The 27511-nt window shown below is 29.9% G+C and overlaps 2 protein-coding genes across 2 annotated transcripts in view; both read left to right on the plus strand.

The window, feature by feature from the left end:
• LOC142323275 (putative fatty acyl-CoA reductase CG8306) overlaps positions 1-24735 on the plus strand; it is a 50791-nt gene extending 26056 nt beyond the window's left edge. The window contains exons 2-9 of the mRNA XM_075362709.1: positions 1608-1812; positions 3852-4103; positions 8444-8589; positions 10916-11025; positions 16719-16911; positions 18602-18841; positions 22527-22784; positions 24312-24735. Coding sequence (XP_075218824.1) covers positions 1621-1812; positions 3852-4103; positions 8444-8589; positions 10916-11025; positions 16719-16911; positions 18602-18841; positions 22527-22784; positions 24312-24450 — 1530 coding nt within the window. The 5' untranslated portion in view covers positions 1608-1620 and the 3' untranslated portion in view covers positions 24451-24735. The remainder of the gene's footprint in view (positions 1-1607; positions 1813-3851; positions 4104-8443; positions 8590-10915; positions 11026-16718; positions 16912-18601; positions 18842-22526; positions 22785-24311) is intronic.
• The window catches only part of Asator (tau-tubulin kinase asator), a 492107-nt gene that overhangs the window by 253515 nt on the left and 211081 nt on the right, over positions 1-27511 (plus strand). The window lies entirely within an intron of this gene.

The raw sequence follows: 27511 nt of genomic DNA on the forward strand, positions 1-27511 counted from the left end.
AACTCTATAAGATGGGACCAAGGATAACGAATGGGATAGATAACTTCTCACAACGTGACATTTTTTGATCAATTTTATGCTAAAATAAAATTGCTTTTCTTTAGGCAGCCCTGAAAAAAAGTTTACATTTTCTAAAAGTTTGGCTGTCCGTAGGAAAGTATAATATTTGGAATTATCAATTAGAAAATTTTGTATTCAACCTTATGAAGAAGGTGCAAAATTGATTTCAACTATTTTTAGAAGTTTTGTCTGTTAACCTGTTTGTTTGTTTATTTATTTTTCTTGATTTTAATGAGATTTTATATAATTTTCTTGGAAAATTATAAAAATTGAGAAATACTGTGATAAAAATAATAATCACTTGCAATAACATAAAAAATTAGCTCTGTACATAATTATGTGTTTACACATTATCTGCAATGATTTATAATTGTTTATCTGTATTAAAACATACAATTTATAATTCATTTTGAGATTACTGTTGGTTCATTATAAATATGAAAAATATGTTTATATTTCAGTGATACTGCAGGTTCCAGTTAGGATCTACTTAAAGATGAAGTTATTTTTAACAGAATTTAAGTGGTAATGCTGCTCTTTGTTCTGTGGGGTTTAAATAACAGTAATTTTATGGGTATAGTTGATCTAAGAATGTATAAGATTATTGAGCACTGGCAATTGGCAATTATTAAGTAGAAATTTTCATAAATTTAAAAAGCTGACAACAAACAAGAATAACAACAAGACAAAAAATAGAAGAAAACAAGTTGTCCTCAGTACACCAAGCTGGACAACATTGAATTTTGTAAATATGGTTATTAACTGCAGGAACAAGTCTGATAGCTTTGTAATGCTAATAAAGCTGTTGAAAAAATATCTTATTGAATCTACGATAGCTAGATAACAACTTGCAAGTTTAACAACTTTCAATATTGCAAGTTGTTAAACTTAAATTTGTGTCCTCATGGTCATACTTATAAAATTCAGTCTGTGTCATTTTGATTTAATTTTTTTTAGCTGTGGTTTTTTTTCTTTTGAATCATTAGTTAACTTGTTTTGTGAAATTCTTAGCTTTCTGTATGGCCTGAAATGTTTAGCAGCAGCATCATTTTAAAAAGTATGTCTTAAATTATAATGACCTATATTTTAATGTCTCTTGTCCTTCACAGGTTTTCTTTTATTCTTTGCACTTTACTATCAGTATAATACTAAAGCATGTAGGCAATGGATATATCATGATGAATGACATGATCACTTTTTATATCAATTTTGGCATTGACTATTCATATTAAAATGTTTTTTGTTGTAAATTATGTAAATATGCATGATATTCAACGTTCTCCTTTAAAATCACTTTATCCTTCTTAGCTTCCATGTTAAGTATTTTTATTGTAATGAATTGACTAGGATAATGTAATGAATTGGCTAGGGTCAAGTCCCAGTGCTTGCTACCTTTAATGAAAAGTAATTTTTTTTGTTTTTTATATTTAGTAATGATTCATTTCAGTTGTTTTTTTCTCTTTTATGTGTTACTTTTTCCCTGTTCTACCAATATTTCTCATTTAATGTGCATCTGGTCTAAATGTTAAATCTATTCTTGTTTGCAGATACGACATAAAAATGTCTTCAGATATACCAAATTTCTATAGTGGAGCTAACATTTTTATTACTGGTGCAACAGGATTTGTGGGGTTAGCCTTAGTAGAAAAATTATTAAGATGCATTCCCAATGTCGGCACAATTTATCTTCTTGTGAGACCAAAACGAGGGAAGGATGTCGATAGCAGATTGCAAGATCTTTTAAAGGATAGAGTAAGTTATGGTTTACTGTTTCCATTTTTTGTGAGTTAGATTTGTTTAGAGAAGTAATATTGTGGAAAATTGAGTTTTATAATAAAGGCATATTTAATATTAAATGAAACTTAAACCGCCAAAATACAGTAAACAGATTAGTTAAACTTACCAAATTAATACCAAGAATCGATTTTCACAGGATCCCACATTTTCAGTTTGTATTTGGTTCTATAATTACATTAAAATCACTTGTTTTTAAAAATTTAGTATTTAGAAATTGCCAATATTATTACTGTTTATAATCTTCAAGTTTGTTTTTTGTTTACTGTGTTTTGGTGGTTTAAGTCTCATTTAATATTAAATTTAGTTTAGCACACTAGTCAATATGTTAATGAATTATTTAAATTTTCCATAATATATATATATATATATATATATATTTAAATGTACCAGAAATATAACATTATGTATATTGAACTTAACTTCCATTTAAACATGCTATAAACTTCAAAAACAAGATTTATTTGCTGTTGACCCCATTTTGCTAAAAAGGTTATCATATTTTAAAAGTTTACCTTTTTGCCTTGTTTGAGATGTGTAATGGTTAAAAAGTAATGAAAGCCAAAGTACTTGGTAATCATTTACCTAATAGTAAGATTATATGTACTTTTTCTTATCATCTAATAAATTTACAGTAAATTCATTTTAGATTTATTTTGGATAAATTAAAATTATATTATGACATTTTTAACCCTCCTTTTTTCAAGATTTTCATACAGCCATTGATCCTTGAGAAAACAACAGTCGAGATTTGGATTCATGGGGATTGCTCTTATCACTTGGGTAGCAGGAGGGTTATGTTTCCAAACTTGGAGGTGAGCTATGTTTTGGAATGAATGTTTTCATGATTCAAACCAGATTGGTTGTAGGTGACTTCTGCAGGTCAGAACAGGGACCTGAGATCACTGCATAGTCAGTTGTCTCAGGCAAGATCAGGTTCCTGTGGTCGGATGCTCACAACAGAGAAGTTTTGCATCATGCACTAAGGTCTCAGCAGGATCCAATTGGCCACATTGAGACAGGGTTGGTTATGTCCAGAATTATTGTTCATCCATTTAAGAATCGTTTACTTTTAATAAAGTTTCACTGAATGTGGAAGGGTGATTTATATGTCCCTAAGTCAGAATGCTGAACATAATTTGATTTACAGTTGCAAATGCTGATGGCTGAATACCTCTAATTTTTACTCTGTATCTCAGCGATGTACGAGTAGTAAGGAGATATCATGTAGGCCACAAAGATGCAGTTTATGCTGTATATATTGCATTTGCACTACAGGAGGTTGAAGGTAATTGCAATGTTGCAATCAGGCTTACACCCAAGTATAGATGATTAAGTAGAATTCCCTTATGGATCACTTGTGTGATTGATATCCCATTCTGTTGCTGCATATGGGGGAATTCCATAAGGATGTATATCACAGAAAGGGATAGATAGTTTGTCCTTTTGACAGGCAGAGGGGAATTATGTACAGTTGTAATTTTAGAAAGTTTTTAGTTATTTATAAATATGCCGTTTTTACATTTTTTTAATGCTAGAAGCATATTCATTTTACTAATTATCTGGTTTTAGAAGTGTGACTTTATGAACTGTAATAACTGTTAGATTAGTCTTATAGATCATATATTTATAGATAAGAGAATCTGCATATTTTATTTGCTGGAGTAAATAAAGCAAGCAGCAGCCTGTGTAAATCAGTGATCTAAATGAAATATAGAGATTTCACTGTAATCAGTTAATGGTACATTAACTTTGAACATGTATAAAAAAAACACAAATAAACAAACTGGTTTTATACGATTGGTTTAAATTTTGTTAACTTTCATATCAAGCTAAATGATTGAAAAACCAACAATCCTTCTGAAAAAAATGGATTTTAGACTTCAAGAGTAACATATGTTTGCATTTACTATAATCAAGCTTTTAATTAATGTTATCTAAAATAATATTACTTCTATATAACATTGCATATTAGCAATTTTATTTTTTTGTTCCAGATATTTAATTTGCTCAAGGAGCAGAAAGGTGATGCTTCATTCAAAAAAGTAACTGCTGTCTCTGGTGATGTGGGACAGGAAAATTTAGGTTTAAGTAGTGAAGATGAGAATAAACTTATTGAAAATGTAAATTTTGTATTTCATTCTGCTGCAACCTTAGACTTTGAGGCATCTTTAAAAACTACTGTTGATATAAATCTTTTGGGGACAAGAAGAATTGTAGATCTTTGTAAAAAAATACGAAATCTAAAGGTAAGTGTGTGTTTATTAATTACAAGCCAAACACTATCTGGTATTCCTGTGGTTACCCAGAAAGGGGGCTACTGGCAGTCAGAATTTAAAAAAGAATATTTCAGATGAGAATTTTATTAGTTTAATTCTTGTTCTCTTAAATGATTTATTGAAATACATTCGCATTGTGGGAGGAATCCTTGTATGGAATTTCAAAAATGTTTCTATGAATGTAAAATTTATACACAATTCTCCCACTTCAATTTTCATTGCTTTAAATTGTTTATTAAAATGCATTTTGAGGGTGTAAATAAAAAAAAATCCACTGAAAGGGAAATGAGTAATTTATTTTGGTCTTTTTTGTAATGTTTATCCTAAATGAGTAAACAGCAAAGATATTTTTTTTCTCTTTTTTTCTAAAGAGGGGACATCCCCCTAATAAATATTTTAAGTGAAGAAATTAGTCACTGCTAAGATTACAAATTGCTTTGTATAACTGAAATCAGTATATAATTGCTATGTTTCTAGTTGAAATGAATTTATTCATTTAGTTTTGTTAAAAATTTGTACATTTATAATTTCATAAATAGTAATGCACTGAAAAGGAAATTATGCAAATCAAAATAATGAAAAAACAACATAAATCAAGATAATTAAAATCCAAAAATACATGAAAATAAATGTATCGTAGCAATTATTATTATTGCTGAAATAAAGTTGTGATACTATAACATTTGCTATTTTATAGCAGATATTTCAAGAACAGTTTACCTAATTTTGATAAATAAAGTATTAAAATAAAATTCAGTCCAGTTGTTTTTTAATTTTTACTCAAGGGAATCATTTAGTTATTTCTTACAGTATTTGATGTACGAGGGTGAATCAGATTTAAATGGTAACTTTGCTATTCTACGCAGCAAGCAGTTCCAAGCTAGATGGCAGAATGGGAGGTTAATTTCTGGAGTGTTAGAGAAGGGGAACCAGCTTGGTCAGCTTCTCCACTCTGTTCTGTCATCAGTACAGCCATGAGTGAGCAAGAGGTTCTGTCATCTGTTGCACAACATATAATAATAAAGCTTTTAACTAATGAAGGTGTTAAACCCGTGGTTTTAACTTTTATAAAGGTATAGTTTGGGGATGCTACACTGTCCCAGAACCAAGCGTATACGTGCGCCAGACAGTTTAAAGGTGGGCAAAAAAGTGTAGAAAACAGAAGTCATGATCGACACCCAAGGCCAAGTCTCACAGCTGACAACATCTGTGCTGTTCGAGAGCTTATCAAAGGTGATCGCCAGTTCACTGTTGAAGAAATTACATCAGAAGTGGGTATTAGCGTTGGGAGTGCTCAATCCATTATCACTGATCATCTTTGCTATAGAAAAATTAGTGTTCGATGGGTTCCGAAGTTGTTGACCGAAAATCAAAAATAGGTCAGTTGGAGATCTGTGAGAGATTTCTGAATCGATTTCAGCAAGAAGGGGATGATTTTTTGAGGCACATCATCACATGTGATGAGAAATGGATCCATCATTACACTCTGGATTCAAAAATGGCAAGTAAGGAGTGGCGAACGAAGGATGAGGGCTGCTAAGTGAAGGCCAAAACCCATCTGTCAGCCCGAAAAGTTCTTGCAATGATTTTTTTTTAGGGACTGTTTACTCATTGATTTTCTCCACAATCAATGAACGGTGAATACGGCTTATTATTGCCAGCTGCTGTAGTCAACAAAAGCCACCTACCGAAACAAAAAAACATGGTATGCCCATCAGAGATATCATCCTTCTCCATGACAACACCAGATTACACGCCGTGATTTTGACAAGGGATAAATTGAAAAACTGCACTGGGAAACCCTCAACCACCCTCCCTACAGTCCAGATTTGTCCCCTGTGACTATTTTTTGTTTGTGCTCTTGAAAGAATTGCTTGGAAGCGAACGATTCGAAAACAGTGAAGACGTCAAGAAGCGTGTTGTGCAATTGGTTGATGACTCGTCCTCAAACCTTTTATGAACAAGGAATATTTAAGCTTCCAAATCGTTAGCAAAAGTGTGTAGATCGTGCAGGATACTACATAGAGATTTCTCTGTAGTATGAACTGTGATGAAGGTATGAATTGTGTATATTATTAATCAATAAATTTAAAAAAAAAAATTACCGTTTGTATTTGATTCATCCTCGTAATTAGCAACTTAAAATATTATTACAAAAAAATTATACTAAAATATGACATCTTGTTTATATAAATCTTATATTTGATACTTACACTTAAAATTGTCTTCAAAGTAAAAAAAAGAAAACATTAATAAAAAGTAGGCATTCAGACTGGTTCCATGGTTGTCAAGTTTTAAGTGAGAATATTAGCACAAATACATGTACATGCACACAGACATTCTGATTCATATGTATTTATTATTAATATATTTTTTAAATCTGAAAATTTTGGAAGCTTGACATCTTTAAATAAATCTATTTATCTAACTTTAAAGATAAGCCTTTAAAAATGCTTAAAAATAAAAAAAATTCAGAGAAATAATTAACACTCATACATGAGTTAGAGGTTTAATAATATTATTATTGTACTTTCCTATTGCAAGTAACAGATTTTTTTTTATTTTGTCTTCAGTCATTTGACTGATTTGACGCAGCTCTCCAAGATTCCCTGTCTAGTGCCAGTCGTTTCATTTCGGTGTACCCCTTACTTCCTAGATCCCTAACAATTTGTTTTACAAAGTAAGCAATACATAAACATCCAAGTATTTTCTGCTATCATTTTTTATTTAAGAAAAATGAATACCTTCGAAAATCCTGCTTTCAAAAATATGTTTGTTGGGGTTATAAGTTTTCTAAAAGTAAATAAAAAGTATTCCAGGTGTTAATTTAAATTACTCTTTGTGTGGTAATATCATCATTTGTAAAATAATTAAATAGTATTTAAATTAATAAAGGTTTAGCTGTTATTTGACTAAATATATGTAATTATTACGTTGTTTGGCCATCATAGTTTTACGTCTTACTGATTTTTTAGTAGTAAAGATTTTTGTTGAGAGGTTATGGAACTACTTTTGCTGGATACTTTGTAAATAGTGAAACTCAGATTTAGTTTGAATATTTAATTCTGAGCAAAGCAAAGTATAAACATTTCTGTTTAATAACATTAGTTAGCATTGAAAAGTGTAACATATTCCCTGTTATATTAAATTATGGATTCTAAATTATATTAACAAACTACCTAGTACAGAATATTGAGATAAGACATTTCTTACCATAATTTTTATCATGATAGTACTTTCACGGGTTCCAGCATCCTCAGTCATGATTGAATTCATTTTATTAAATTTTACATTTAAATAAAAATATTAAAAATTAACATTCCATTAAATAAATCACCTAGTACAGAATTTTGTGATAAGACATCTTACATGAACTTACTTCCATGGGATCCTGCATCTTTAGTCATGATTGAAATAATTCTGTTACTGCATAATAAAAATTAAAAAATAAAATACTAAAGTAATGAAATTTGTGTTTTAATTAAAATTTTTATTATACAATAACAGAATTATTTTAATCATGACTGAGAATGCAGAATACCGTGAAAGTACTTTCATAAAAAATTAAGGTATCTCAATATTCTGTACCAGGTTGTTTATTAAATAGAATTTAAATATCATTTAACAGTACAGAACAGTGATATCTTAAAGAGATTAATTTTAATTAATAATACAGTTTTTTACATCAAATAACTTACAATTATAAACTTGTGATTACGAATATAATTTTATTATTTTCAATTCATACAATTATATATTTCTTAAAACAAGGGCAGTTCAGAAAGTAACCTCTGTTTGGCTATAAATAAAAAACCTGGATAGACAAAAATATTTTATTATTTACATCCTGTGGGTATATCCGACTAGACAGATTTTTTTTTATCAAACTTAATTTTTCTACCTAGTTATTTTTTTACATTGCTGTTATATGTTCCATTGAAAATGTATGGAAAAACTCTGTGTACATAATGTTTCCATTGCTTTCATCAGATAAAACACTACTTCAGTTTTTGATTTAATCTGATTTCTTTGGAGAAAAGTTAAATTTGCCTAATGCAGGCCTGTGATATTCCTGATGTACGAAATAGTTTTCATCTATAAATATGTTGTATTTTCTTAGTCTGTAATTATGGTTTTACACAAAGAATAAAATTTGTTTAATAAAATAAGTTATATGTAGATAGATCTTGCTGATTACAAATCTCTACCCTTTAATAGCTATTAGTTGTGGAACAATAATTATAAGAATAATTTTTATGTAAGAATAAATTTTTTTACCTTTTTTTATTATGTACATTTATTTTTTTAAGGCTTTACTGCATGTTTCAAGTGCCTATGTAAATTCTAACCGTAAAAGTGCCGAAGAGATTATTTATGAAGCACCAGATGATCCAGATAGAGTAATTGGTCTTACAAATACTTTGGATGAAGCAGCACTTGATCATATTACTCCATCGTAAGTAACTTATCAGTTATATCTATTGTAGTTTAATTAAATCATTTTTTTTTATTTTTTAGACAACTAAAAAATTTATATACATACAAATGTATATAAATTTTTATGTTCTTGGTACTTTGGAATTGACGAGTCTTATACTATTTCATATCTTAATATCATGACAATTTATTTTGTTCGTACCACAGTTTAAAGTTAATAGAAAATATTCTTTTTCATTTCTAGGCTATTGAAATAAAGTGCTAGAAACAGCAAAAGCATATGTAAGAGGTACCTTTTATTGTTCTTTGTTTTGAGTTGCTGGGTTGTTTAAATATGTAATAAATTTAAATAAAATATTTTATTAAATACATAAAATAGGTTAGCTATAGTTGAATATGAGTGTCTCAATAATGTTCTAGCTTTACTTAAATAATTGACTTACTTCACAGTATAAAACTAAATAAAAACTATAAAACTATTCCAAAGTGTTTTATTTTAATATTTATCAGAATCATTAAGTTCACATCACAAAAATTTTTCATTGGAAGTAATAAAGTATATTTTTGTTAATAATAAAACAATAAATTAAAAAAAAGTCAGTGATGCTGATTTTGACACGCAAGGTTTTAATGAAAGATCTCCAGAGTTTTAAAATGCTCATTAAATGAGATGCAAGCATTCTGCTTATTCATACATTTTCAGTAAATTCTCTCATATGAATTGAAGATTTGTCTGTCAGTAGTTGTAACTCCCATGTTACTCTGTGTTAATATTATGAATGGGCTTAGAGTGAGTTGTACCATACTGTTACATTTAAGAAGTAATGTTTCAAATTTTTCCCCGGAAAAAATTATTGAAATTTATAATCTATAGGAGAGGATAGTTTCAGTCCTAACAGCCATTATTCCCAACATAATGATGAGGATATGGGAAAACAATACTGCTCAGACATCTGATGATCCATGAAAAGTATACTAAACCTTGAAACTGGATGAAGCTAAGTCAAAATGACAAATAAAATACTACCTTTCATGGTATTTATTAATTTAAATAAAAGTTTATTTAAAACTTGGTATTTTTTATACACTAGTAAAAACCTTTTTTTAAGTCAACTTTTTTTCATTTTTTTTACGCTGTAATTGTTCTGTGTATGATTTAATGAATTTAATTGCTTTATAATTACTAGTTACTACTAGTTAATGATAATTACAGCACCATTATATAAGTAATGTTGTATATTTCATGCAGAACAATGAAAGCCTGTTCAGAATCTAGATCCCACATATACATTATCATTAATCTCTTTTGTCTTTACATAAAAAGATATATTATTTGTAATTGTGTGCTTAGATAAAATTGCTTCATAAAGGCTTGAGATTGCTGATAATATTCTCTCTTGCTGGCTGGCTAGAATTTTTTATGTAATTGCAATTTCAACACAGTGTTGATCTGTTGAACATCACCTCTAAATATTAATTTACCTGATTATTTTTTTCCATTACACCAATTTTGTAAATCATTAATTATTACAATGTAATTTATGTATAAATTTTATTACTAAAGTTTTGTAAAATCCTGATAAATTTTTGTAACTATTTATATTAAAAAAAAGAGTAGACTCTGTCCTCCTAAAAGTAATTTTCATATTAGAAAAACTGTAAATCATATGATAATATGTCACTTTCTATTTCAAAACCCCCAGCTATATTTATAGTTTAAGAAATAATAAATGATTTGTTAAGTTTCTTTTAACTAAGTTGTATTTTCTCTCCTTTCAAACTGAAACTTAAAAATATACAGTATACCTATATATATTTATAAAAATATATATTATAAAATGTATATTATACAAATAAAAGTACTTTTGGCAAATGTTTAACTATAAGCCAAAAAAAATGTATTTAGCTTAAAAGTTAAGATAAAAAGGAAGTTAACTTTAATAAAAATTTATTTTTTATTATTTTTTTTTTTTAAATTAATTCTTTACTTTTTTCTGCTATTAGAAAAAACTATTAGGTGTTTTTCAAACACCTATTATCAAAACATATTAATATCTTTAATTAAGAATTAAATTCTGTAGTGTCATTTTTCAATCAGTTTGCATGTAACTTGCATTAGTATGATTGAGTTTATAGGCTCAGTATTTTTATTTTATTTGTTTACTGATAAACAAAAAAAGTCTTACACTTTTACATAAAATCTTTTAGAGTTCTGTTGTGCTGCTCTTTACTCACATCATAATCACTAGCTGATTCTTTAAATCAGCTAGTCTCTCTCAGCTAATCAGAAAGACTTATAATTTATTTTGCTTTACAAGTTATAATTATGAGTTTTTCTTTTTCAGCATTTTGAGAGATCATCCTAATACATACACATTTACTAAAGCCTTAGCTGAACATGAAGTTGCCAAAGCAAACAGTTCATTCCCTACTGCTATCATTCGTCCAAGCATGAGTAAGTATGATAAGTAATGTAAGTTAATAATTCCTGCATTTTGTTTATTAGAACTACTTTTTTCCTAAATTGTTATGTTGTAGTTGATACAGCACTTATTTCTATTTTATTTATTTGCATAAATGCTTGTTATTTGTATTTTAAACTTACAAAAAAGACATAGGATAGAATAATTATAATTAATCATTGATATAAAATTATTGAAATTAGAAAATTTATGCGCATAAGTCATTTTTTCTATATAGAAAAGAAGGGCTGGAAACATGTTTTTAATTAATTTGATATACTATAAATTTTTTTTGAAAACAAGCTATCCTTTACATATATTTAAAATTATTCTATCGTTCACGAAACAACTTGAATATATATTGTATTAACTCTTTACAATTAATTTTTATTGGGTACTTCTTTCAGCTACAAAATTGTTTTATACTGAGAAAATGTATATGACTAATATACTCTATGTTTCAAAATGAATATCGGGGTTTTAAAGTTATGTAATATTTATTAAGTTTACTTACATTGATAAATTATACATGAATGAAAGAGCAACTCAAACAGTTTTTCCGATAAGTGTTCAATATGAGCACCATTCATCACATGGCATACATCCAGCCATTAGGAGAGTTCATTCCATACTTTAATCCACAAGTCTGGAATAATTGATGCGACAGCTGCTTCAGTCCTGTGTTTCAAGTCAAGTAGGTCAGCTGAAAAAAGTGGCACTTACACTTGATCCCTTATAAACCTTCAAAGAAAAAACATCGCACGGGTTCAGATCAGGTGAACAAAGAGGCCATGGCAAACCCTGGCGACCAATCCAGCAGTCGAGGAGAATTTCATTCAACCAGTCACATACACATTTATGCCAGTAAGGAGGCACATCATCATGTTGTCAAATAAAGTCCTGTAGTTCATATTGCAGTTGAGGAAAGAGCCTTAGTTGTAGCATATCAAGATAGTTCATTTCAGAAACGCTTCTGCAAAAAAGAATGGCCTGTAAACTTGCCGTCAGGATACCACACAAAAAACATTCAGTTTTAGGGAGTTTTGTTCACACTCCAATATTTTGTGAGGATTTTCTAATCCCCAGATACACATATTATGGGTGTTTACTTTTCCATTAACATGAAGTGTTGATTTGTCATTGAATACTACACAATAAACAAAGTCTTCATAGTCATGGTACATGATTTCATTTGCAAAGCTTGCACACAAACCATAATCTGTAGGCTTTAGAGCTTGTACAGCTATAAACGATATGGACGTAGTTGTAAGCGGTTTCTTTAAAACCCTCTACACAAATTTTACAGGAATTGCTTAATTCGTGGCTAGTCTTCTTAATGGATTTCCTACGACTACGCACAAATGACTCTCTTACACTTTCAACATTGTCTTCAGGCACACTCGGTCATCCTGTACTCTTCCCTTTACAAATATAGCCAGTGGTTTCAGATTTTTTATATCATCTTCAAAGTTTATTGTATCTCGGGGATCACAACAGAACTTCAAACGGAACGCATGTTGAATGGTAATTACAGATTCACACTTTGCAAACCGCAAAACATAGAACGCTTTCTGTCAGGGCGTCACCATCTTTGTTACTAGAGCTTTCAAGCGGAAGTTACAAGAAATAGTTTATGAACTTGCGCACAGCTAAAACTGAATTGCTCTTTGATTTCATGTATAATTAATCAATGCATGTGAAACTTGAAAAATATTTCATGGTTTTAAAACCCCGACATTCATTGTAAAACACTCATTATGTAGTTCTTACATGTAATAGTAACAATCAGTTCCAAAGAAACAGCTTTTATTGTGAACAAAAATCAGAGATATTCCCTTTTAGACTAGCTTAATCTAAACTATATCACAATATAACTGATGAGAAAAAGAGAAAAGAATTGTCTCTCTTCTTGAAAGATGTTAACTAGCAGTGAATGTGTGAAAATTTTAGATTTTTATAGATCAATTCACCATATATATAAGTTTTATATTTTAGTATGGCAGTATCAAATGTAAATTTTGTAGCATATGAAAAATGTCATGTCGTTTCCTGATTCGAATCCTCTTTATAATAAAAATTGCAATTCAGGAATAAATGTGGACTACATGCAACAAAGAATAAGAATTGGAAAATTTAATTTTAAGATCCATTCTAATAAACGAAAGTAAAGGATTAAAGATACTTATAGACTGATTTTTTTTCTAAGAAGTCCACCAAAGATATAAGTGTTCAAAGTTAAGAACGTGAGTCAATGCACAGGGTGGGGATGGATCATTATACACTGGTGGGAGGAATGAAGGATTGGCCACACACACACACACACACACACACACACACACACACACACACACACACCCACACACCCACAAGTATATATTGTGCGTGTGCATGCTCTTATGCTCAACAGCATGCTGAATGATCATGGATACATAACGTCTGACTGTTTTTCTTTTGTTATATTTATTGTTTGTATATATTTGTTTAATCTGCTAATTTTTTTTGTTTAATCTTGTTTGTTTAAATTACTAAAATATTTAATTTTTTTTAGTTTTACAATTAAAATTTTTATTGCTTTTGAAATTTCATTTATTCTTTACAAGTTTTTTTTAGTTTATTTAATTAACAGAAAGGGATAGTAAATTAGGATAGATAACAATGTTTTAATCAAGCGGCTCAATCCCATCCATATCATCGGATTTCACATCATCCTTGTTGGATGACTCAGATTCATTGGTGCTCTCATTACTCCTTTCACTGCCATTGTCTGTGTCATTAATGCAAATTGTAAACCTTTCAGTTCACATGTCGGCAACTCGATCTGTTTCATACTAATTTTTTTCTGTTGTTGTGCGTGTTCACAACATTGCTTCCAGTATTCCGCTGGCAGTTCAGAAAATTTTTTCTCTGCAATTTCTTTTATATCATTTATATTTTTTCGACTAGAAACATTTTCGTCCAAATCACCTCAATCAGGTTAATTTCAGGATGGCAGGGTGGCAATCTTATTACGTTGTGACTGTGATCCTGCAATATTTTATCAAAGTAGTACTCTTCATATCAGGGCTTATTAATTCCTACAGTTCTGTTTTTAACATATCTGTTGAGCACAGAATATTTCTGTCTCAAAGCTTCTCTAACAGTTCATGGTTTTTGTTGTTTGAATTTGGCACCTTGTTTAACTTTACACATTGTGGTACCAAGCATTATCGATTTTCAAAACCGATCGATATGGAAGATTTGGGATTATCTTTGTTCTCAGCCATTTTTCGTAATTATCAGCATTCATGTTGTTCCAGTATTCTCATTTTGGACCAATGTAAAAATTAAAAGAGCATTTTGAATTTCTCCTGCTTCACTGCCAGCATGAACCAATATCAGCTTCGATCCTTTGGATACAGGTGTTCTATAGCCTTTATTTGAGCCATCAGTCCATCCATAACTTTTCCCGTGTGTCAAGTGAATATAAGATTCATCTGAAAAAATTATAATTCTTTCTTCCCATCTATAAATGCTCAATTTCTTTAGATAATTTACTCATTTAATATGTATATATTGTTTTTCTGTTAAAATTTTCCTTTTATTTTTAGTTTTCTTCCATGTAAAACCCATACTCAGAATTTCCCTTAGAGTTTTGTGACTGTAATTCATCTGCAGAGCTGGGTGTTCGGCTTTTAAAATGAATAATAACTTTTTCAATGTCAGTAGGGCTTTATGTTGTATATGAAATTTGTACAAGGGTACGTCAATTATTATCCGCAATGCAGTTATACATTTTATTGCAATACAAATAGGAAACTTACATGTACGTTATTTTTCAACATAGTCTCCTTGCATTTCAATGCACTTGGTCCATCGTTGCATAAGCTTCCTGATGCCCTCATAAAAGAAGGTTTTTGGTTGAGCTGCGTGCCAGGAATTCTTTCAATGTTTTATCCAAGGTAAATCAACGGCCTAAATCTTAATGCCTCGTTGAGTGGACCAAACAAGTGGTAGTGAGAAGAGGCAAGATCAGGACTATACAGAGGATGAGCCAGTACTTCAAAGTTGAGTTTCTGGAGCGTTTCAGCAGTGGGGTAGCAATATGTGGACGGGCATTGTTGTGCAACAACACAACACGTTTCGACAGCAGTCCTCGGCGTTTGCTTCAAATTGCAGGCTTCAGCTTGGCAGTAAGCATCTCACTGTAATGTACACTGTTTATTGTCATGCCCCTTTCCTCATAATGTTCCAGTACTGGGGCTTGTGAGTCCCAAAAAACCGTAAGCATCAGTTTTCCTGTGGATGGTTGGGTCTTGAAATTTTTTTGCAGGGCTAATTTGGATATTTCCATTCCATACTCTGCCGTTTACTCTCTGGCTCGTAATGATGGATCCATATTTCGTTACCAGTGATGATTCTGTCTAAGAAGGTGTCCCATTCGTTACCATAGCAATCCAAATGTTTTTGATAGATGTCCAAGCGTGTTTGTTTATGCGTGTTTGTTAAGTCTGTTGTGGATGATTTCGTAGGCAGAACCATGACTAAATTTGCAGATGATGTGCCACTTCATCAATAGTTACTCGTCTGTCTAAGAAAACCATGTCATGTGCCCGCTCAATGCTTTCCTCATTTGTGGCGGTAAACGGTCATCCGGTTCCTTCATCGTGCGTAAACCCTTGTGCGACCACTTTTGAATTTTTCAATCCATTTGTAGACACTTCGTTGCGGCAACACACTGTTCCCGTACTGTACCGAAAGTCTTCGATGAATTTCGGTTCCTGATACATCTTCTGACCACAAAAAACAGATCGCTGAACGTTGCTTTTTTTTTGGTGCAAACAGAAAGCGGAGCAGCCATGGTTAATGGCAGGGCAGCGATAATGGAACTAACCTGCACAGACATAACAACAATTAAACCATGCATGCATCATCTAAGCAACATGACAGTACTACCAACATAAAAAAAATATATAATTAAATTGCGAATAATAATTGACTTACCCTCATACATGATATTTTGTAATGCACATCTTTGGAAGTTGTCAATGTAAACTTTCACTTTCATTCTAATACAAGTTTTCCTGGCATACTAAAATTCTCATTTTCTACCAATTTGATTCTATTATCACTTTACGTACAGTATGAACAGATACTCCACAAAAGTCTGCTACATGAGCTTGAATTTCTGCATGTAGCATCACTGGATTTTCTTTGACTGGTTTGCTGTAGACGTTCATTATTATACATTTTCTTTGGTTTTTTAGAGGTATTCCTCTTCCTAATCTATGATTGATCTTGGATGATGTATTAGGAAGATTAAGTATTTAAAAATTCCATTATTGAAACAAAATTAGTTTTGAAAAAACTGTTTATAAAAAAATAGTATTGAAAAATACTGATTATAAACGCCAGTAGCAATGTACGGGTCAACTACACAAATGCAAGAAGGCAGCTGAGTTCCCGCTTCTACTCGGTTCTTGAACACATTGCACTATCACCCCTACCATACTGGCATTGCCCACACCACTTCACATGCCACTCCCAATCTAGTTTCTGTGCATCCATGTGTTTATGCTTTCTTAACTTTGAACGGTTATAAATCTTTAGTTGTAACAAACCGTAAAAATGTTATTTCTGTCAAAAAGTGTAAAAACTGTTTTACTTTTTATTTACTATCTATTTATTATTTTTTATTTTATCATTTTAGTTGTAGGAGCTTGGAAAGAGCCTGTTCCTGGTTGGACAAATAGTAAAAATGGTCCTCAAGGTTTTATTATGGGTGCTGCCAAAGGTGTCGTTCGTCGTCTTCCTGTTGATAAGAATCTTGTTTATGATTATGTTCCTGTCGATGTTGTTGTTAATGAAATGATAACAGCTGCTTGGTACGCGGCAAGCTTGAAGTAAGTATTTATTAATGCAGCCTCATTCAGTCATTTCAATTAAATGTGGATTAATTCTGAAAGTGGATAATTTTATACCTAAGATTTGCTTTATTAGTATTACTGTTTACTTTTATATTTTTTTTCAGGCTTATGTATTGTGAATGGTATAGTATAAGAAGGTTTTCTGGAAAGTAAGTTCCATTTCAGCATACATCTCGCACATCTTGACAGTTGTCACTTTATACTACTTTGAAGTTAGTTTATAATTATAGTTGTTAATGTTAAATATGTTAAGTCAATCAAATGGTTTGTCAAATGTGAAAGAAATTATATAATTCGTTTAATATAAATAGATGGGTCTGAGTGTTTAATTTAGGCTCATCAGTTTAGCCCAATTGAAAGAATGTGTACAATGGAAGTACAGAAATGAACAACCATAATCGCAAGTGAAGATTGTGAGTAGGATCAACAGAAGAAGAGTTTGTAGAGATTAAAATTTAATACCATCTAAACTCTCCTTAGAGTTTTCAGAAATATCATTATGCTACCTGGAGTTGTTCCGTATCATGTTAATTATCAAAATTATGATAAATTCCAAAGTTAGTTGCAAAATGACTCGTTACAAATGATGCAGGTACCTGCAATAGTATATAAAACTTTGATTAAGACACAGGACCTGTCGGATGAAATGACATCTGAGAGAATCTTTAATTTTAATATATCCTATAGCCGTATAATTCTCCCTCCCTTTAATGTTATCAAATCTTTTTGAGAAAAAATAATAGTACGGAAACTTTTTTTAAATCTTTTGTAATGCTGCTAAACAATAAATCAGAAATACATTTCTGATTAATGTCATTCTGTTTCCATTGGTAATTCTCAACAACCCATGCTTTTACTGTACTAAAGATATAGATAGCCCTACCCTATAAGTTTTAATAAATGTAATAACTGCAATTACTTAATTTAAGTATAATGAATTTAAATTAATAAATTAACTGAATAAATATTTAATAAATTGTAATTTAACAGTTATTTTTAATTACATTTGTATATTTGCTGTTATATTATGAAATGATTTTTTAAACTTAATTTTATAAATAAATAAAAATTTATTCAAATGATCAAATCAATTTTAAGCAGTAATTACGTGAAAGATAATTTTGTATATTTTTAATGTTATTGTTTGTACTTTTATGAAGAATACACTTTCAGAGGTATCTCCTACCCATTGCTCCTAAATATTTTTTTTTAAATTGCTCGAGTATTATGATATTAAAACAAATAAACATTAAAATCTGTAATATTTGTAATTCACTGAACATAGTATAATAATAAACACACACTTCTTTTTTATTTTTGAATGTGAAGACGTGGATATATTCATATAATCTTTAAAACCATCTGTTGGTTTTACGTATTTAAGTATATTTGTAGTAGTCACATTTTGTTTATGTATATATATAGAGAGAGAGAGAGAGAGAGAACAATATTATATATTATTTTTATTTTCAGTATATTAGATGTGGTTATTAGGTTGATATACCTATTATATTTTTATGGTACATTAGTTAAACGAAATGAAACTCAAATTCTATTATAATTACTATGAGATTCTGAAGTTTTGTATGCATAATTTTTTAATGTAAAGAATTTATATATTTAAAAAGTAATAAATTTGTTTCTTAATTTTTCTTTTTTTTTAAAGGCCACCAGAAACACCAGTATTTCAGTGCACAACAAGTACATACAAGCCATTCAAGTGGGCTCTTGTGGAAACTGAGATTTCTAAATTACTGCATGCCTATCCTTTAAAGAGTGCAGTATGGTATCCAACGTTGAAACTTCTTCCATCTCTGTTCCTGTTCAGAATCTCTGCATTTATATTTCACATGATTCCAGCATATATTTTGGATACTGTTTCAAGGATCAGTGGACAACGGCCCATGTAAGCATTTAACAAATTTTTTTGGCATGTCACTTTCACTGTAATTTCATCCAAATCTTGCTACTGTTTGGTGCAGATAGACATTTTTGTGCCCTTTATCCTATTCCTCCATTATCCTAGCGCAAAATTATTGTTTTTAGTTAATTCAGTGAAAGCCTCACTTACCAAATCTATTGTAATGACAGTTTGTATATTAATTTTAATGTGTTTATTTTCACCTATTATGAGAGAAGTTGGGTACTTTTAAAATGTATTTGGACTACTTAAATAAGGTTTCAAGGCATTTTCAATTTGATATCCTTTCTTCTTCTTTTTCCTGTTTAGCCTCCGGTAACTACCGTTTTAGATAATTCTTCAGATGATGAATGAGGATGATATGTATGAGTGTAAATGAAGTGTAGTCTTGTACATTCTCAGTTCGACCATTCCTGAGATGTGTGGTTACTTGAAACCCAACCACCAAAGAACACCGGTATCGACGATCTAGTATTCAAATCCATGTAAAAATATCTGGCTTTACTAGGACTTGAACGCTGTAACTCTCGACTTCCAAATCAGCTGATTTGGGAAGATGCGTTAACCACTAGACCAACCCGGTGGGTTCAATTTGATATCCCGAGCCTTCTTTATTTTATACAAATGTGCAATAAACTTATATCTAGTTGCTTATTATTTAGCATTGACTGTCATAACTGAGATTATAATTTACTTACGGAATCAAGAGAAGACAAGGTAAGGTGTATATACCAAGATCTCTGAACAAATGATTCCATCAGATTCCTGTGTATTTGATGTTAGTGTAAGATGTCCCCATTTCTATTTCTAAACAGAAAGAATCTTTTATAAAAAGTTCCAATAAATGTAAATAATCTGTTGTGAAACACAAATATTTATGAAGAGGGTTGTTATTTATTTGTTGTTATTAATTTACAAACAGGAAATTTTGCAAAAAAACACGTATAAAATAAACAATATATAGGTCAAATAATTAGTCACATGCAGTAGATCGTTAATTTTATATAATTTGGTTTTACATGGCCAGGTAATTAGGTTATATATTCAATATACTCAGAAAAAAAATTTGGTATATGTTGTATGAAGGGTATAATATAAATGTTTTTCATTACTATTATGAGCAATAGAAATTTGACATTATTATTATTATTGTTGTTGTTCCATACAGTATGTATAATTTTTGTGTTAGTATAAATTGTTTTGAATATTATAAAGCAATGACGAATCAGTAACAGTTTGCCTCAGTTAATATACATAAATGTTTACATTGTTTCATTTTAATGATAAACATTATTGCACTATTATGAAACATAATGTGTTTTTTAAATGTACAGTATTAATTTTTTAATCAGCAGTTTAATAATGTGATGTTTAATTATGGCACCATTTTTAAAACTGTTATTTTAGTAATTTACTTTTCAGTATAAACTTAAAATCATTTTCAGAAGAGCATATAATTAATTTTAGATCCCAATCATACATCAAGGGTTAGTTTATTGGTTTGTGTATATGAGTGTGTGTGTGTGCATTTGGTTTTTTCTTTTTTTAGAACCAATAGAATCTATTAACTGTAGCTTTTTAAAATGCCTTGCAATACCATAAATAAAAAACAAAAATGTTAAACAGTTATAAATAAATTAAATTCCAAAATGAGTCACCAAAGTAGTTAAAACTGCTTCGGTAACAATGGAACTGAATGGAATTGACTTAATGAATCTTTTCATTAGAAAAATTAGGCAGAATAAAGGAAAAAATCTGACAAAAACATTATTTCAAATGCTCTTATACAATACATGAATTCTGTGTTGTATGCAAGAGACCCAAACATAGAAAAGGTAGGAAAATCTGGAAAACAAAACACAAAAGATTTGTTTGAGCTTGCCACTGATTCATAAAAGACTACTTAAACTATACAATAGAATTTTGTTTTAAGCTACCTCATCATCAACAGATTTTAAAGCAGCTAAGCTTCATTCTTCACATTTTGTCAAAATTATTACAGAGAAACATCTTTCAAAATAGGTGTTAAATGTGAACAAAACATGTCTTGAAAAAAATTCAACATAGGTTTTTATTAAATACAAAAAGACAGTTCCTGGGTTTAAAGCTATAAAAGATCACTTAAAATTTCTGCTAAGTTCATCTGGTTCATCAAACCAATGTTGATTTACAAATACTTGAATCTTTGTACCTTAAAAAATAAAGAACACCTAAGAAGCTAACAAGTAAACTTAGGTAGCAGCAGAATTTTTCATAGACTGCTTTAATATTGGTTACATTCCTAATATTATGTAATATTAAAGAATTTAGTATTCAAGATTATGTTGGCACTGGGCAATATAATATAATATTCCTGTGTACCTGGCTGAGATAGTATAAGAAAGGCAGATGAAAATGCTGAAACATGATTTTTTCTTCCTGTTCATATGGTGAATGTTAAAAAAAATGTTTGACAGTACGGATAATAAACAGAAAATTAAATAAGTGTTGACATTTTTCAGTTGTTGATAGTATTGTTAATATAAGCAATTGCTAAATGAATTTATGGACAAAACATTAAATGCTTGTCAGAAAGACTCTATGGTCCAGAGGTGGTTAAAAAAAGATAAGCTTCACATACATTGAAGCCATATTGTGAAGAAGAAAACTCTTCACTAGAAGAGGAGATACAAAGTATTATATTAGATTATAAACTTAACTATGAGGAGATATTAGAATTGACCAAAAAAAAGTGAAGAAAATGACACTATTTGATCTAAACTTTAAATTTATTATAGTTTAAAAATATTGGTTTTAATTTTTTTTTTTAATTTTATTAGTCGCGGTTTTGAGTGAAAGGATTATAATTAAGTACATTCTTATACAGTAATACATTGCAGAGGAAATGTTTTGGTCAAAACCTTTTTCTCAATTTTTTTTTTTAATCTAATTAATGTCTTAAGTTACATGATTTTCGTTTATTTAGCTTTGTTGGTCCCCACATAAATTAAGAGAATACTATATTTATTTACTTAAAGAATCTACAAACCACAAGACACACTATTAAAAACTATGCTATCTGCACAGCACTTATGAAGAACATTCACATTATGTCTGAAAAAATATTCTGCAGCATTTCCATGTTACTAGAAATAATTGATTTTTTAAAGTTATTTTTTTATCAAATTAATGCAACTTATTAAATTAATAAATTGAACTTCCATAAACTTTTACATACCAATGACAATATTTAAAAATGGATTCTTCTTTTATATTACTAACATTAAGCACATATATTTAGTATACATTATGTAGCTACACATTGTGTGATTTTAATGAGTTTTGCATATTTCTAAATGCTTTCAAAAATTCACAAAACATTCTTTAACTTACTGAGAGATAGAATGGTAGTACACTGATAGTATTTAGCAATATATTTAAATATGAAACATCAGTATGTGGAATAAAATTTATTATATATGATTTTGTATAAAAATTGTAACCACCCAGTATCAGTGAAATACATCTGGTAATGAAATCTTTTGATCTTATGTGCTCGGGTGCATAGTGTACACAGTATTACCTAAAAACGTACAATATACTGATTAATGATCAGTTAAGTATGTTTATATACTAGATAAGCATAGTTTCCATACAGTTTTTAAAGTAATTTATGAGTTCTTTGTTTCAGATTAGTAAAATTGCACACAAATGTAAACAAATCCTTAGGGCGTCTTGCCCCCTTTATTTTCAACGAATGGATGTTTGATAACTCAAAATCTTTGGAATTGCATCGCAAACTTTCTGATTCCGATAAAAATGTGTTTGGTATTGATGTTGAGAAGTTAACCTGGGAAACATATTTCAGTGATTTAGCTATGGGTGTTAGACAGTTTCTAAACAATGAAGATCCGAAAACATTGCCGGCTGCTAAACGGAAAGATTCAGTGTAAGTTACATTTTTATAGTCTATTTTTTTTTTTATTATAAAAGTATTAAATAAATTAAGTATATCCTGTAAGGTCATATGAAATTTGAGTTCATATTTTTATCATGGAGACGTTATATTTACATTGTTTTGATCACTATGCATATGCTACTGCAACCTAGGAAAAGTTAAACTTGGGCCTAGATAGGGGTTGTAATGAAATTCTTTTTTACATCATCTCTATATATTATATACAAATCAGGGTTAATCCTGAACATAAGCTGCTATTAGAAGGAAAAGAATTCTCATAGCTTTTTCCACCTCATCTACAGGAATAAATGTTATATCATTACTTATTCTCCTCTGTAGTTCGTAGATTTCTTCTTGGCTTTGTAGTAAAAAATCGTGGAAATATTTTCCTCACTATTTAGATATTGATCCTAGCTTGCTTAGATCACAATATATTCACTTAACAGGTGATGGAATAGTAGTTCTAGAAAATAACACTTTTCAGTATGATATTCTACTGCAACGTTAAATTCAGATCTCTGAAGAAGTATAGACCCATGGTTCTTTGATATTAAATACCATATCTGTTAATTAATTATGCTAAAGAGCAGAGTCAAGCCCTTAAGTCACTTTAGCCTTAAGATTTGTCCTAACCCAGAAAACTAACTTAACCTGTCCAGTTCTTAATTTTAATTAATACCAAAACCTTTCCAGTCAGATTTGAAATGTCTGCAGATTCAGAAAAATAATCTTTGAAGGTATTGCACCCTTCCAGAATGATGTATTTTTTAGTCCCTTGATATTGATTATAAAATCAACAGAGGATATCATTCTGGAATAGACTCATAGTACAAAGATAGCTTCAAAATGGTTAGAGTTGTTGTGCAGCAGAAAGTTGGATTTTTCATATAAAGAATTTTGATTCCAAAGATATAAATACATTTTCTAATAAATAATAACAATACAATCACATAAACCTCTACACAGGTTTTTGTGAAGAGGTTTATTTGAAATTGTGGTGAAAGATTGCTAATTATAAAGTGAAGATTTTCTCCCACTTTTTTGTATTCACATATTCAACGAGATCATCAGTCCAGACACTAGGCATGCCACTCTCTGTTCATCATGAATATTTATCATAAGAAAATATTTATGAATATTTACTATCATAAGAAAAAAATCTCGTATTAAATTCTCCAGTTTTATAAGTAAAAGAGATCAATTTTAGGTCCAGATGTAACCCTCTTTGGTAGTTCTTTTGGATCATTATGATGATGTAAAGTCATCTTTTTGTGATATGTAGTTACTGATAAGACATATTTTTGTCAAATTAGGAATGAAAATTTTTATTTTCTTTTGTAGAAAAAAGATTTGGATTTAAAACATTTTTCAGTTCTGCAACTCGGTTATAATTTTCAAAGTTAGAAAATATTTTATTTATTTATTTTTTTTAATGAAAATAATAACATTAAATTAAAATGAATGAAATTGTCACATTTGTTAAAATTAATATTTTGTTTTTGTTTTTTTTTGTTTTAGCTTATTTATATTGAATCTTCTCATCCAGTTTTTTGTGATTGGTTTATTGTGGTTCCTGACATATAAGATTTCTGCAACATCATTTCTAACCAGTTTATATTTTATTCCAGTTATTGCATTTGTGTTTAATTTACTGTAAACTATTTTGCCCATATTAATTTAACAGTATTCTTTTTTATTAAATAATTTTTGTAAGTATTGATTGCATAATGTTATTTTTGTAAGTTAGAATTATAATTTGATCAGAATTCCTTTAATATGGGTATGACTTATACTTAAATTATATTATGAAAACGTATTACAAATATATATGTTGAGGAAAATGTAATGGTTTATTTTTCATTTTGTATTATTTTAGTGAGTGTAAGGTGCTTTGAAAGAATTTACTGAAATAATTTTTGAAATAAAATATTTTACTTTTTTATTTTGTTTTTATGTATTTGCTAATTATTATGCTTAGTATTAATGTTTTTTTTTTTTATTTCTATTTTACTTATTTGGTTGTGTTTTATATATTTACAATGGAATCCTGTTTATTCAAACTTCCAAGTAATCAAGACCAGTTGTCAGAAATATAATTACTATAAAATTCAAAAATTGGCTTTATGTAACATGAAAGGTTTTTAAAACCTTTTTTTCTTTTCGTAGGTTCAAAATGAAATTTTTTTTCTTATTTCATACTATCAATCAAGATAACTTTTCCTAACATTTTAATATAAGATACAGTGTGTGATTTCCGAGTTTGAAATATGCACGAGGTGCGGTTGAAAAGTAAGGACAGATGATTATCAAAATGAGAACAGTTAAAAAAATGAGAAAAACTTATGAATGGCTTCAAATGCTTACATATTTACTTTTTTAATCACCATTTCATTCCAAACACTTTTGATATCGTGAAACGAGCTCTTCAAACCCATTGCATAAAATTCTGCTGCCTTGGATTGTAGCCATTTTGCACAGAGATTTTCAACTCTTCATTTCCTCAAATTGTTGAGATACAAGCCAGTTTTTGAGATGTAGGAAGAGATGGTAGTCTTTCGGCATGAGATCAGGACTGTAAGGGGATGATAAAAAATCTCTCCCATCCAGATTTTTTAATTGTGCATGCAGCTGTGTGTGGACATGCGTTACTAAGAAAAACAGTTCCTTATCTTAGCATTCCCTGTTGTCTGTTTTAAAGGGTATGACACAGTTTAAAGTGTTTCACAATACACTTATGATGAGTTGGATGTTCCAGGTTCCATGGAATCAATCAAAAGTACACCCTTTTGCTTCCAGAATTGAGTTGCCATGATTTTCCTTCAAAACTGGGCTTATTTGATTTTTTTTAGTCTAGGTGAACTGGAATGACGCCACTGCATGATTGTTGTTTCATCTCAGCAGATGTACAAAATCCACATTTCATCACAAGTGACAATATGGAAAAAACGTTTATCTTCCTTGTGGTTAAAGCAGTCGAGAAAAGTCCATGTAGATGTCATTCTGTGATCTTTGTGAGCACTTGTCAACATTTTCAGCACTTATTCTGCATACAGTTTATGATAGCCTAGAGTGTTAATCTCAATTCTCTACAATGTTGTCTTTAAAACTTCTGGAGATTGTAGAGAAAGATTACTAATCATAAAGCGATGATTTTCTCTCACTTTTGTAGTCACATGTTCAACGAGATCATCAGTGCAGATACTAGTCCTGCCACTTCTTTGTTCATTGTGAACATTTGAACAGCCTTTCTTAAACTCATGACACCATTGCCTTAATTTTCCTTCACTTATTGCAGTAGGCCCATATGTTTTCACATTGACAGTGAATTTCAGCAGCATTATGTTCTCTTGTGTTTAGAAATTTAATTGCTGATCAACCTTTACAACTGGCAGGATTTGTTATTACCACACTCATTTTAACACACATCTTGCAAAGATAAACAACAATGAACTGATGGCAATGTACCCAACAGAGCGCCTAAAGCTACTACATATGCGCAAATCGATCAGTGTTGCCAATTACTGTTTATAACTCATCAGAGTCCTTACTGTTGAACCATGCCTCATATAAATTTTTAGATAAAGAAGTTTAACTTTTCATTTCAATTTTACCCTTGGTAGCAATAAAATTATACTTTTTTTTTTTTTTTTTTTTTTTTTTTTTTAGTAATTAGTTGGATTAAACTAGACCCCTGGTATAATTCTATAAATCTGGAGTGATAGGATTCTACTGAAACTCTTATCCTATTCTCTACTCTTATAAACCCAGAAATAAGAAGTAATGAGACATGACATAGAAATACTTGGTTTTCTATTTCATTTGGTGGTCATCATAAGGACCAGAATTTTTTTGTTGCTACTTTTTATACCATTGTAATCATTGGCCACTGCCAGTACATTGCAGATAAGGCATTCTCCTGTTATTTTATGTATTTTTATAATCTTGTATTTTTTTTTAGATTTTCAATATTAGCTGTTTAAGAAAGCAGGATAAATTAGCTACAACATTTTAGAAATCTACTCTGTTGAATTACTGTTTCCACATGGAAAAGAGTTCAGTGGTTCATTTCCTAGCCAATCAGTTAATAGAAAAATACTTAAATATATATGAGGTCTGTTAAAAAAAGTGTCTAAAGTTGGTTACATGTCGGCTTTCAGTATTGATCTTCAAAGTAGACCTATTATAATTCTACTCACTTCACCCAGCGATTCTTCCACTGCTGGAAACAATTATAAGTTCCCTTTTGTGGTATGGCATGGTGCACTTCTTTACGTTCTCTTGCCTTCCACATTGCACTGGAAATCACAATGAAGCATATCTGGAGAGTAAGGAGCCTGGCCAAACCTGAAGAATTCTATACTCAGTCAAAAAAATTCTGGATCCAGATGTAAAGAATAGGCAAGGGGCTTTGTTATACACTTTCAGTTATGTTACAAACACAAATTAATCACAAAGATTATGGAGAAACTTTTGATAATATTATTTGTCAACAGTTTCACCTTGTGCTGATGCTGTACTTTGTTGATGAATTCTGTTTTTCAGCTTATGTGCTGGTCACTTCCATCTGAAGTTTGATTGTTTTTAAATTTGTTATACAATTTTTTAATTTACGTAACCCCCTCCATAGTTTTGCTATTAACACCTGCTAAATTTTATGAATAATTTCACATTGAGTATCACCTTGCTTTTGATAAAACTTTATGCCATTGTGCTATTCA

Source organism: Lycorma delicatula, chromosome 4 (genome assembly GCF_047948215.1).
Source record: "Lycorma delicatula isolate Av1 chromosome 4, ASM4794821v1, whole genome shotgun sequence".
Classification (NCBI taxonomy): domain Eukaryota; kingdom Metazoa; phylum Arthropoda; class Insecta; order Hemiptera; family Fulgoridae; genus Lycorma; species Lycorma delicatula.